Genomic DNA, 12483 nt, shown 5'->3' with positions numbered 1-12483 from the left:
GGGAAAAAGCACCAAAATCCCATTTCCCACCTTCACACTGTTAAACTGCACTTGTTGCAAGCTTCTTGGGGTTAAATATAACGTTAAAGACCTACTTCCACGTTTCTGGCTCCATTATCGCCCCAGAATGCATTGCTATGGACACTATATCTCATTCAGTCACTTGTTGAGGTGAATAATGGAAGCTAATGGAATAATTCTATTCCATTATTCAATCCATCTAGTGGCTGGGTGTGGTATAGCATCTATACCAGCCATTTTCAACCACTGCTGTAGTACACTGGTGCGTCGCAGGAATCTGGAGGAGGGTCATTTATTAGTAGGGCCGTTGGGGGATGTGAGCACCCTGCTGGCAGTACAGTGTGCCTTGTCAATTGTCAAAAGACTGATGGTGTGCCTTGACAATTTTAGTACCTTGTCAGTTTGCCATGAGATGAAAAAGGTTGAAAATCACCGGTCTATACCAATGCATTCTGGGGTAACAATGGAACAAGAAACCCAGAAGTGGGTGTTTAAAGCTATTTTTCCACTGACTTTTTTTTTTAATCCACTGAGGGTTCCAGAATGGAACACCTGTGGATAACGAGACACAACCTGTATGTTGTCCCAATAAATTAAAAAAATACAAAAAGGCTGCCAAATTTCCAACAATAACCCAGCTATATTTATCCTTAACATACATGCACTAATTTCTTAATGACCATAGAATCCCAGACCTTAGTCAGCAGCTTCAGTTGTCATGGGATATGTCTAGATTTCTAGCACCTAGTTAGAGTTATCTTGGCTGCTGTAAGTGAATTCCATGTCAAAGAGTAATGGTTTTAATTGATCTTGAAGTACTGGTTTTTCAATTAGTATATCGAGTCCTATATGATATCTAAAGCAAGAAATCTAACCAATTTAAAATTCCAGAATAAAGCTGATGAGTTGTCAGTATGCATTTTATAACCTAATGTGCAAAATAGTTTTGCTCCACAGAAAGCTTGTCTCAAAAGAGCTGTCCTGTTTTACAGCCCAATCCTATGCTGCCTGGTGCCCAGGCAGTGCTGTAGTGGCACTGAAATGGCTGCCACTGCATCCAGTGGACACCGGGCAGCTGCTGCCGACTCCCAGCTTCTCCTCGGGGGAAGGGAAGCAGCCCCACAACGGGCTACTTGACTCTGCACCAGCTGTTTGAGCATATTTGCAACAGTGCGTTCTGGTGCTGAGCCTTTGCAAGCCCAGTAGAATTGGGTCCTTAGTTCCATTTGGTATGCACGTCTCCATGAGCCGCATCCCCACAGAAAGAATGTCTAATGCACAACTCATCAGGAGCTAAATTTGATGCACAGGATACTGACATTACTACAGCACTTTGACACTATGCGTCACAGTTCCAATCTTTGCTGCACCGACATCAGACACAACCATGTTTAAAGACCCTCATATCGTAAACAATGAAAGAATGGTCACGGAGCACTGCTAGGGGCCAAAAGAGATTTCTACTGAAAAGTGTTGCAGCTCAAACACTTGTTACAGAATAGAAAATTGAGCTCCACAACTGATGCAATTTTTATCCAAGAAAAGGGGATGAATGGGCAGTGCCCATAGAATGCAGCAGTAGTCATTTTGGCACCACTGCTCCTCTGAGCACCAGGCTGCTAAGGATTAGGCTGTTATAAACCCTATTCAGTCTTCCACTCAGATATTAAATATCTATTTCTACACTACTACACAATCTTTCATAAATAGTTCTTGAAAAATTCTGGAGACAAATTCAAGATACTTACAGCGTCATATGACAAATTAACATATTCAAGGCATTTTTTAATCAACTCGTCATTTAGCTGAGTGAATCTGTACCGGAAGAGGTCCATTTCTTGTTGGATAAACCACCGCCTAAGCTCCTCCCTGCAGATTTAATACACACAAAACACTTAATTATAAACACATAAAGCCATTCTTTAAGTATTGTTCCTTTGGGGGGGGAAAAAAAGAAAGCAAACATCTCCCTTTCACATTCAGGTTTTTGATATGAAGCTTCAACATGATTAGTTTTTAAATTGCTATCTTTTACCAAATTATCTTCAGCTGTTCCTTTTACAGTATTTGTCTCTCACTCATGCACATTTCTTTTTGTTCAAGTAGTGGAAGGATCTTCTCCTCCAACGTTAAATGGGCTGCAACTTAAGTTTAGTCCATCATTCCACTAAGACTGGTTTTAAAAAAAGCTCTCGCAATACTCAAAACATGTTTAACAAATCAAAGCAATAAGCATCTTAAAATCATTTTTGTCAACTTCCTGATTCCTCCAAGCACCTCATAGTTCAACATTATGTTTCAAATCTAATCCCAAAATACAGAGGGAACAGCAGTATAGAGGTATTATGTTACTGTAAATGCCCAGTGCTTGTTACACATTGGAACACAAGTAAACATTGACAATCCCAGATGCATTTTGTATCAGTAAATTTTCAGACACAGGACAATGAATAATGGCAATCACATTTCGCCAAGTAAGTTCTCACCAGTAGCTCTCTAAGTTTTCAGATATTCACAAATTCATCAGCAATTTTCAACATTCACCGTAACATATGCGTTGATTTCAGTGAAAGAGTCTAGACTGGGGTGTCAAACTAATTTCATAGAGGCCAAATAGCATGCATGGCGACTGCTGAGGGACAGATATCATTACATGACATCAGGACCAGAATTAAGATATTTTTTCTCAACAACTCATTAGCTGCAAATGATAGAAGAGAAAATACACAAATCTTGATCATATTCTTAAGATATGGAAGAGCCTAATTATGTGGGCTGCCTTTTCAGCAGTGACACCTCAGCACAGTTCAGCAGCAGGTGGTGGTGCTAGGAGAGCCTGAGGGTGCAATAAAGAGCTTCCTCAGGCCACATCCAGCCCTCAGGCCTTATGTTTGACACCCCTGGTCAAGATAGTCTCTTTCTTATAATCCTTAAAGTGAGCAAAAAAAGTCCAATACCACCAAGGAGAGAAATCAGTATGTTAAGTGATTCTCAATAATACCTTTGCTGGGTCATTTTCTAAACTTAAAGTATAAGTTTACAACCATATCTGCAGCTCGTAGTCCGCAGACTCTAGCTGGACCATTCCCCAATATCACAACTCATCTAAATCAGGGGTGCCCAAACCCCGGCCCTGGGGCCACTTGTGGCCCTCGAGGACTCCCAATGCAGCCCTCAAGGACACCCCAGTCCCCAATGAGCCTCTGGCCCTCTGGAAATTTGCTGGAGCCCGCACTGGCTTGATGCAACTGCTCTCAGAGTGAGGGCGACTGTTTGACCTCTCGCATGAGCTGTGGGATGAGGGCTCCCTCCACTGCTTGCTGTTTCACGTCTGTGATGCAGTAGCGGCAGCAAAGAAAAGGCCAGCTTTGCTTTGTGCAAGGCCTTTCATAGGCCTTGAGCTATTGCAAGACCTTCATTCATTCGTGTAAGTTCCACCTAGTATATTAATTTATGTAAACTTATGTAAATTTATTCAAATTTTAAATGTAAATTAATTCTTTTGTTCTCCAGCCCCCAACACAGTATCAGAGAGATGATGTGGCCCTCCTGCCGAAAACTTTAAGACACCCCTGATCTAAATGATTATCCATTTTGACTATGCTCCTAACCTACCACCAAAATAAGAAAATTAACCCCTATGTCACATTGTGCAAATGTTAATTCAAAGCAAACTGCATTGAGATCAGTAGGACTGGAAAGAAAATAATTGTAAAAGTACATTCATCCAATGCACAAGTATTACATAAGCAACTAGACTTCTGCATGAATAACTTTACAAAACTGCAGCATTTGCTTAAAGCCAAGTACTAAACCAGAATTTACTCTCTCATTCGTGGGCAAATAAAATCCAGCTACAGTAACAAACAAACAGTCACAACAGAAGAACATTTGTGAATAAAAGCAAAAGAGTGCTAAAACAAGTTTTTGCCTCTTGGTGGCACTGTTGAACTACTAAAACCTAACAGGTGAACAGGTAATTTATTTTCAACACATCAGATACACTCAGGATTAAATAACTTTGGGCCTTCAAACTTGTTGTCATCTACCTTGAACATAGGAGGAGACTGGGTATATAAATATTTATTTAAAAACAAGTAGTCATTAAAACAGATGAGAAACAATACATTCCAGTGATAATGCAACTAATATGAATTAAAATATTCTAAAAACCTGGATTCTAAATCGATTATCCAGCATGTTGTGTTTTTTTAGGAAGCAAGTAATGGCCAGCCTCTTTAAAGGGCTTTGTTTACCTTGATATATTATTGATTTATAAAGCTTTTCAATTATTTACACTGCACTATAAGCTGTTTCCTTTTTCTCCCCTTTAAAGAGCAATATACTGTATACATCTTTACATAAGCAAATGTTATATATACCCAACTAAACACACTGTAGCTTCGTTTGCGTCTCCTATAAGCAATGCTGACACAACAGCTTAAGTCAGACATAATACTGAACCATGATTTGCGCCAATCCAAGTTAAGAACCCAAATAACAGCTTCTGAACACACATAAGCAAATCATGGCGCAGCAGCCTCTGAAGGTCAGGTAATGGCTGTACCCATGCTCAAATGGATACCATGTATGTATTGAAATTAATACATTTTTTCTTCATTGTGGTTTGGTGTGATGTCTGATTCAGAAGTGAGTTACTATCATTTTCATCTGAGAAGTGAAAGCATTTCAAAAGTAAAATTATCCCAAAAGGCTTGGAACACTGCTCAAACAATGGTTACATGTATGTATGTATGTATGTATGTATGTATGTATGTACGTGTGTGTACGTGTGTGTGTGTAGAGCTGAAGAATACCTACGATTGGCAGTAGGCAAGGCGCAGTATAAAATGAGAAATATGATCTTTTCTTCTTGCATCGTAATCCTCCTCAGCCAAAGCCTATTTACAAAAGCATATGCGTTAGTAACAAAAAAATCTAGTCAATATTCATAAGAACATAAGAACATAAGAACAGCCCCACTGGATCAGGCCATAGGCCCATCTAGTCCAGCTTCCTGTATCTCACAGCGGCCCACCAAATGCCCACATTATATCCAATATTATATATTGGATATAATCCAATTATATTATATGCCATATATATATAATATATATATTATATATAATCCACATTATATCCAAATTATATTCAATTTCACATTATATCCAATAATCACAAGAAGAGTTTAAATGCTTTACTGTAAGAACTAATCTTAAAAGGGACAACCCTATAGTCTATGAATCAGGGTCAGAACCAGGTTTTAAGGGTCGTAGTAAAGATGCCTTCCATGGATCCTTAGCCCACACTCACATCTAGTCACTGACATTACTACCCAGGACAGGAAAGTGAGCATAAGGAGGTAGCTGTAGCTGCTTCCAATCACCCACCTGCCTGTTTACATGAGAGGCGAGCGACAATGGTTGGCAAAGAATAGCACCACAATCATAGTCCTCCAGCTACCCTTTCCCTCTCTACAGTGAATTGGGTAAGAGGGTGAGTAACTTCTTCTGGTTAGTTTGCCCTCTTTTTCCAGGCAGGTGTAAGTTCTACAGCTTGAAATTAGAAAGACTCGAAAGTAGCAGAAGGTAAGTGGAGCTATCACTTGCAGGCATGATTGATTCAAGGCATATAACTACACAGGTTCCTGACAAAAATCTAATGGAAAGCAATTTAGCTGAAGCTTTGAGGATGTAACTGAGGGAAACCACCATGGAATTCACTCCTGCTGCATCTCACAATGTACATATCACTTTCACTCTCAATAATTCCATGGGTGTGAACAAGGGGGACTCAATTTACACTATGCAGGCTCATGAATCCTGGATGTTCACAAACATGTGTAGAGTCTTCTAAGGTCACACAGTATCAAGAGAGCCGAGACTCCAAAAGTAGGAGTAACTGGGACCACCAAGCCTTATGTGACCTGTATTGGGACTTCAACCACCCTACACAGGCAATTATGCAACCAAATATAAGGATCAGGGGCCTCATCAGATCCCTTGCAATTTCCAATGCAGCAGTCTCCCCTGGGAACCATCTCACTTCCTCCAAGGACTCAAAAATCACAGAAATCAGATAGCCACATAAGTTTTCCAAACATATGTTTAAAATTCATGGAGAAGACTCTGAATTCATGGATTAAAATGTGAAACGGTACTTGGCTTATTATTCAATGGGGAAAAACTCACGGATAAGGAAACCCACATGGGTTTTGCATTCAAACATGCATCCATTGGAAATCTTGGTTTCCAAATTTTGCATGTTTGTCCTGGGCCTCTAAATCAACCTCTCTAACCTTTCCTGCTAAGTTAGCATCACAGATGTCAAGGAAGGTGGGGAGAATAGGACAGCGCAGTAAGTGCACTGAAGAAGAACAAAGCAGAATGTGAAACATGTATTTGTAGTCGAGAGGAAAGGGAGTGGAATGGCTTGCAGCAAGAAGACTTGAATGAAAAGTATAGTTAGGTTGGCAAGATGGGCTACTTGGCATATAGGCATTCTAGAATGGAAGTCTGGGAATGCAAAATCTGGAAGGGGCACACTGCAATAGAGTGGCAGGGAATATTTCTATGGTCCTACCACTGCCCCCTCCATCAGAACCTGGCAATTTTTGGTGGAAGTCTTTGAACATGGTTCTGGGCATCTGCTGCATAGAGAGGTTGGTCTTCTAATCCCTTTCTGTTTTGATGTCTCTGTTCTACAGCAACTTCAGGCTTAGAAGTCACTGTACTTGAACATACACTGATAACATTACAGCCTCTAAAGAAACTTATTACAGGTGTGGTTCCACAGGCAACTGCAACAATTGTTAGTAAGCCCCCATTTCTTAATCTATCACCCCATCAGGTTCCAGGTTTTCACAAGCGCATGCAAAGTGTAAACTTTATAGTCAGATGGTCAAGAACATATTATTCAGTCGCACTTACCATGTATGGAAATTTTAGCTTTCGAAGTTCTGTTCCTAGCTTTCTGTCATAATCATCAGAACCTTTCAAATAACTCACACCCAGATTTTCAACAAATTTAAGTACTGCAAAGAAAGAGACAATAAGCCTTGAAATGCATCATAAATTGGCAATGACACATCTGAGGATACATAGCTCACTGAATGGATAGAAATTAATCCTTAAAAAGCATATTACAGTGGGCCCGCTGTATCAGCAGATGCAGGACTCATGGATTTCATTATCTGCAGGTCCCTCAACAAACGGGTCAGTCTCACATGGAACCTCCAGAGGTGACCGGAGCTGTGCTTTGGTCACCCACAGAGGGTGTCCTGAAGGCCAGGGAGACCCTCCAAACACCCAAGACCTCTGGGAGGCCTTAGAAGGTCACTTTTGGTTTTTTGGAAAAATTGGAAGTGACATTTTAAGGTCTTCAGAGGGCCGGCGAAGCCAGATGCAGCCTCCCTGGTTCCCACTGGAACATTAAGAAGGCCCCAAAACCCATGGTTTTCCTTATCCACGGGGGGTAGGGTGGTGTACTGGAACGAAACTCCCACGGATAATGAGGGACAACCTGTATAATGAACCAATATGGAAGATAACAATAGTTGTACTGGGGAAAACTCTGAATATATTATCTATAACCATTAAAAATGTTAAGTAAAATTCCATGGCACAGTATTTCATAAAATATAGTAAAAAATATGGATACAACATAGTATAGACAAGTGGTTCTCAAACGTTTTAGCACCAGGATGCACTTTCTAGAATGAAACCCACTGGAAATGATGTCATTAACCTGGAAGTGTTATCATGGCTGGAAGTGACACCAGCAAACGTGAAAATTTTAACACCCCCTGACAAAATCAATTCAAGTTAATTAAATTAAAAGTTTACAATACTTATAAATTTAAAAATTTATTTAAAAGAAAGAAGAACCCTTCTAACCTTCCCAAGCAGTTGCCAATCTGTTAAAAAAAATTCCCCAAACATCTCAGAGTCCAATCCTATCCACACTTACCAGGGAGTAAGTCCTATTGACTGTCATGGTTAAAAACATATACATAGTAGCCTGCTAAAAGTACAGATCTGTAGCATTGCATTAAATCTAATATATTAAATATAACGTACACATTGAAATGAATGGGGACCCACCTAGTCCCGACCCACAGTTTGAAAAACACTGGCATAGACTATTCTAGACACTGGTACAGCCACATACAACAAAGCACTCTTCATCCCGCTGTAGATTATACTCACATTTAAGTCTGTCAACTGCTAGACTTTCAAATTCCATCAGAGAGATATTTTCAGTAGGAGGCTGCAGGTAGAACTGAAGGCTATGAGGATACAAATTCTGTCTATCATTCACCAGCCTCAAGAATCTCTTTCTTCTAGAAAACTCCATTTTCTTCAAGTAAACCTATAAAAGACACAGCCACGACAAGTTAACAGCATATAATTAAGTAATAGGGCAACGTTAAGCCCAATTTAAAACACAAGAAACAATTCCTGATAAAGCTATTTCCTGATAAAGTTGGAAGAATTATAGGTTTCAGTTTTAAGAATTCTGAAATATATCATGAACACGTACTTGAGTCAGAGATTATGTGAGAATAGCCACTCATCACTTGCAGCCAACCCTTCATTAATCTCAGAGAGAGGCTGTTTTCTATTGGGTACAGATAATCCAAGTGAAAATTAGCATTGTTTCAAACAGGAAGTCTCCTGCAGCACTGTTCTTCCCCATAAAATTGTGTGGGATAGTTCATCTTATACACATAGGAAATTCTCTGTATAACCAGCACTTAGCTAATATCCCTGTACAGAGCACAACAGATTCCCATATTTGCTAACTATTAAAACAAGCAATGATTCCCAAACTGGTGGGTCACACAACTCCGAAGCACTCGTCCCTGCCCCTTTAAGTGCGGGGAGGTGGGGAAAGCAGAAACAGGATCTCCAGGATCACACTGCTCCTGGGGATGGGAGGGGGTTTTCACCAGCCTCCAGCACCAGTATCCTGGGAGCCCTCCACAGGGCTCCCTGAGCTTCTAAACATGTAAAAAAAGAAAAAAGCCAGCACTTCTGGTTTTGCAACAAATACCGGAAGTGCCTGCTTTTTTCCTTTACATATTTGGAGGCACAGAGAGCCCTGTGGAGGGGTCCCCAGACTCCCCAGGACTCCAGCACTGGCGGCTGGCAAATAAATAAAAAAAACCTTCTCATCCCCAGCAGCAGCATGATCCTGGGGACTGCATTGCTGCCACAACCCCTCCCTGCACACACTTCCAGCGCTCACTCCCTTGCAGGAGTTTGGGAAGCACTGGAATACAGTACTATCAAGCTTCACAGTAATCTTGCCATATCTGTCCAACTTCAACCTCTACAAAAAATATAAGCAAAATATGTCTGTCAATTTCATAATTACAACTAGAAGTTAGGAGCACATCAATTTGTCAGTTTGTAAACTTCAGTCACATACTGTAAAAATGTCGCAATTGATCTAATTGATTGAAACACTTACTGAATGACATCTGAAGGTTCATTTACATCCTACTTAATGTCCTTGGTTGATGCCAGAAGGCCCTTCCATTTACAGTGGAGTAGACAATAATAAAATGACTCTAATGCAGGGGCTTCCACACTACAAGAACTTTCAGAAGGCGTTTGACACGGTCCCTCACCAAAGGCTACTGAAAAAACTCCACAGTCAGGGAATTAGAGGACAGGTCCTCTCGTGGATTGAGAACTGGTTGGAGGCCAGGAAGCAGAGAGTGGGTGTCAATGGGCAATTTTCACAATGGAGAGAGGTGAAAAGCGGTGTGCCCCAAGGATCTGTCCTGGGACCGGTGCTTTTCAACCTCTTCATAAATGACCTGGAGACAGGGTTGAGCAGTGAAGTGGCTAAGTTTGCAGACGACACCAAACTTTTCCAAGTGGTAAAGACCAGAAGTGATTGTGAGGAGCTCCAGAAGGATCTCTCCAGACTGGCAGAATGGGCAGCAAAATGGCAGGTGCGCTTCAATGTCAGTAAGTGTAAAGTCATGCACATTGGGGCAAAAAATCAAAACTTTAGATATAGGCTGATGGGTTCTGAGCTGTCTGTGACAGCTCAGGAGAGAGATCTTGGGGTGGTGGTGGACAGGTCGATGAAAGTGTCGACCCAATGTGCGGCGGCAGTGAAGAAGGCCAATTCTATGCTTGGGATCATTAGGAAGGGTATTGAGAACAAAATGGCTAGTATTATAATGCCGTTGTACAAATCGATGGTAAGGCCACACCTGGAGTATTGTGTCCAGTTCTGGTCGCCGCATCTCAAAAAAGACATAGTGGAAATGGAAAAGGTGCAAAAGAGAGCGACTAAGATGATTACGGGGCTGGGGCACCTTCCTTATGAGGAAAGGCTACGGCGTTTGGGCCTCTTCAGCCTAGAAAAGAGACGCTTGAGGGGGGACATGATTGAGACATACAAAATTATGCAGGGGATGGACAGAGTGGATAGGGAGATGCTCTTTACACTCTCACATAATACCAGAACCAGGGGACATCCACTAAAATTGAGTGTTGGGCGGGTTAGGACAGACAAAAGAAAATATTTCTTTACTCAGCGCGTGGTCGGTCTGTGGAACTCCTTGCCACAGGATGTGGTGCTGGCGTCTAGCCTAGACGCCTTTAAAAGGGGATTGGACGAGTTTCTGGAGGAAAAATCCATTATGGGGTACAAGCCATGATGAGTATGCGCAACCTCCTGATTTTAGGAATGGGTTAAGTCAGAATGCCAGATGTAGGGGAGGGCACCAGGATGAGGTCTCTTGTTATCTGGTGTGCTCCCTGGGGCATTTGGTGGGCCGCTGTGAGATACAGGAAGCTGGACTAGATGGGCCTATGGCCTGATCCAGTGGGGCTGTTCTTATGTTCTTATGTACAGCCCACAATGCACCAAGAAAAGCATCTTAGGAGCAGCACTGGCAAAGTTTTACCATTTTGCCCTGCCGCCTCCCATCTTCATGCCCAATATGTGAAGAACCTCACACTTAGCAGCTGCTTCTGCTGCCAATCAGTCCAGAAGGTTCTGCACTCCAATTTCCTGGGAGAAGCAGCTACCTGGCATGAGCTTCTTCTCAGATTGGGTGCAAAAACAGAATAGTTAGCCTTTTTGGTGGCTATGTTTTCATACTTAATCTGAAGTTTCCTTGAATCTAGGTGATAGGCAGTGTTAAAAATAAATACACTTATATTCTTACTAAGAGGCAAGAAGCTGTACAGCTCATCATGTTGAGTATTACACAAGTCTTTCACTGGATGTACACAGAGTACCTATAAACTGAAAAACGTAAGTCAAGCAAAGCTTTTCAAGGAATGTAAACACAGCAAAATAAATGTTCAGCAAAGATAACTGTCTGTTCGCAGGCAACATAAGTGACTGCCATGCAGAATTCCATCTTGTCCAAAGCAGCGCTGAACAAAGAAAGCTTTTACTAATCCACTATAATTATTAATCACGTGTGCTTTGGCCAGGTTATATATCACTAACTGAAAGTGAAGCAGGACATAGAGAGAAAGTAACACTTAAAGAACTAGAGAGCACAACATTGTCTCTTCCAAACACACCTTAGAGAAATAATTCATTTGCCAAAGTTTATAAAATGCTCTAGTATCAGTTTGGCAATGGATGGTGCAAATTGCTCTCTAAGAAAGCTCATGCCACAATAAATGACTGTTGGTAGGGATGAGTTTTCTTAGGTAGCAGCCTACGCCAGGGGTTTCTAAACTGTGAGCTGCGGCTCCCCAGCGAGCTGTGAAAACCAGACAGGGGAGCCATGGAATTCTCACAAAAAAAATTCACTGCCCTATACAATGCATAGCAGTGTTTCTCAAACTGTGGGTCAGGACCCACTAGGTGGGTCGCAAGATAATTTCAGGTGGGTCCCCACTCATTTCAATATTTTATTTTTAATATATTAGAATTGATGCTACCATGATATGTGACTGCTTTTGGGAAAATGTTATAGACCTGTACTTTTAACAAACTACTATGTATATTCTTTTAACAATGATAGTAAAGGAAACTTATTCCTGGGTAAGTGTGGGTAGGATTACAGCCTAGGATAGTTAAAAATTTTCCTGCTTGATGATGTCACTTCCAATTATAACATCACCTCTGGTGGGTCCCGACAGATTCTCATTCTGTCCCGGTGAGTCCCAGTGCTAAATGTGTGAGAACCACTGAAGTATAGGATTATAGCCCCAGTGGGGAACTGCAGTCAATGGCCCAGGAGGTCAAGGGAGCTGCCAGTCAAAAACATTTGGGAACTACTGGACTCTGCCATGGTTGTCACGCACCCCATCAATTTCCCCTTCCTCTTTCTGGTAATCTGGAAACTCTTCAAGAAATGATGCTGATGCAAACATAGGCATAGCTATGAGGTGGTGTCTTCATGATCGCCAAGGGTTATACACAAAAGTGTATAAGAACAAATTACCATTATTCTAGCTCAACTATCTCAAGCCC

General features: G+C 41.4%; 1 protein-coding gene across 1 annotated transcript in view; it reads right to left on the bottom strand.

The window, feature by feature from the left end:
• The window catches only part of PRIM2 (DNA primase subunit 2), an 87736-nt gene that overhangs the window by 73353 nt on the left and 1900 nt on the right, over positions 1-12483 (bottom strand). The window contains exons 2-5 of the mRNA XM_066609490.1: positions 8229-8391; positions 6951-7054; positions 4843-4922; positions 1770-1890 (exon numbers count right to left, since the gene is read on the bottom strand). Coding sequence (XP_066465587.1) covers positions 1770-1890; positions 4843-4922; positions 6951-7054; positions 8229-8376 — 453 coding nt within the window. The 5' untranslated portion in view covers positions 8377-8391. The remainder of the gene's footprint in view (positions 1-1769; positions 1891-4842; positions 4923-6950; positions 7055-8228; positions 8392-12483) is intronic.

The sequence above is a fragment of the Tiliqua scincoides genome, chromosome 1 (genome assembly GCF_035046505.1).
Source record: "Tiliqua scincoides isolate rTilSci1 chromosome 1, rTilSci1.hap2, whole genome shotgun sequence".
Classification (NCBI taxonomy): Eukaryota; Metazoa; Chordata; class Lepidosauria; order Squamata; family Scincidae; genus Tiliqua; species Tiliqua scincoides.
Note: the sequence above shows the minus strand (reverse complement) of the source record. Positions and strands in the feature narration are given on the sequence as shown.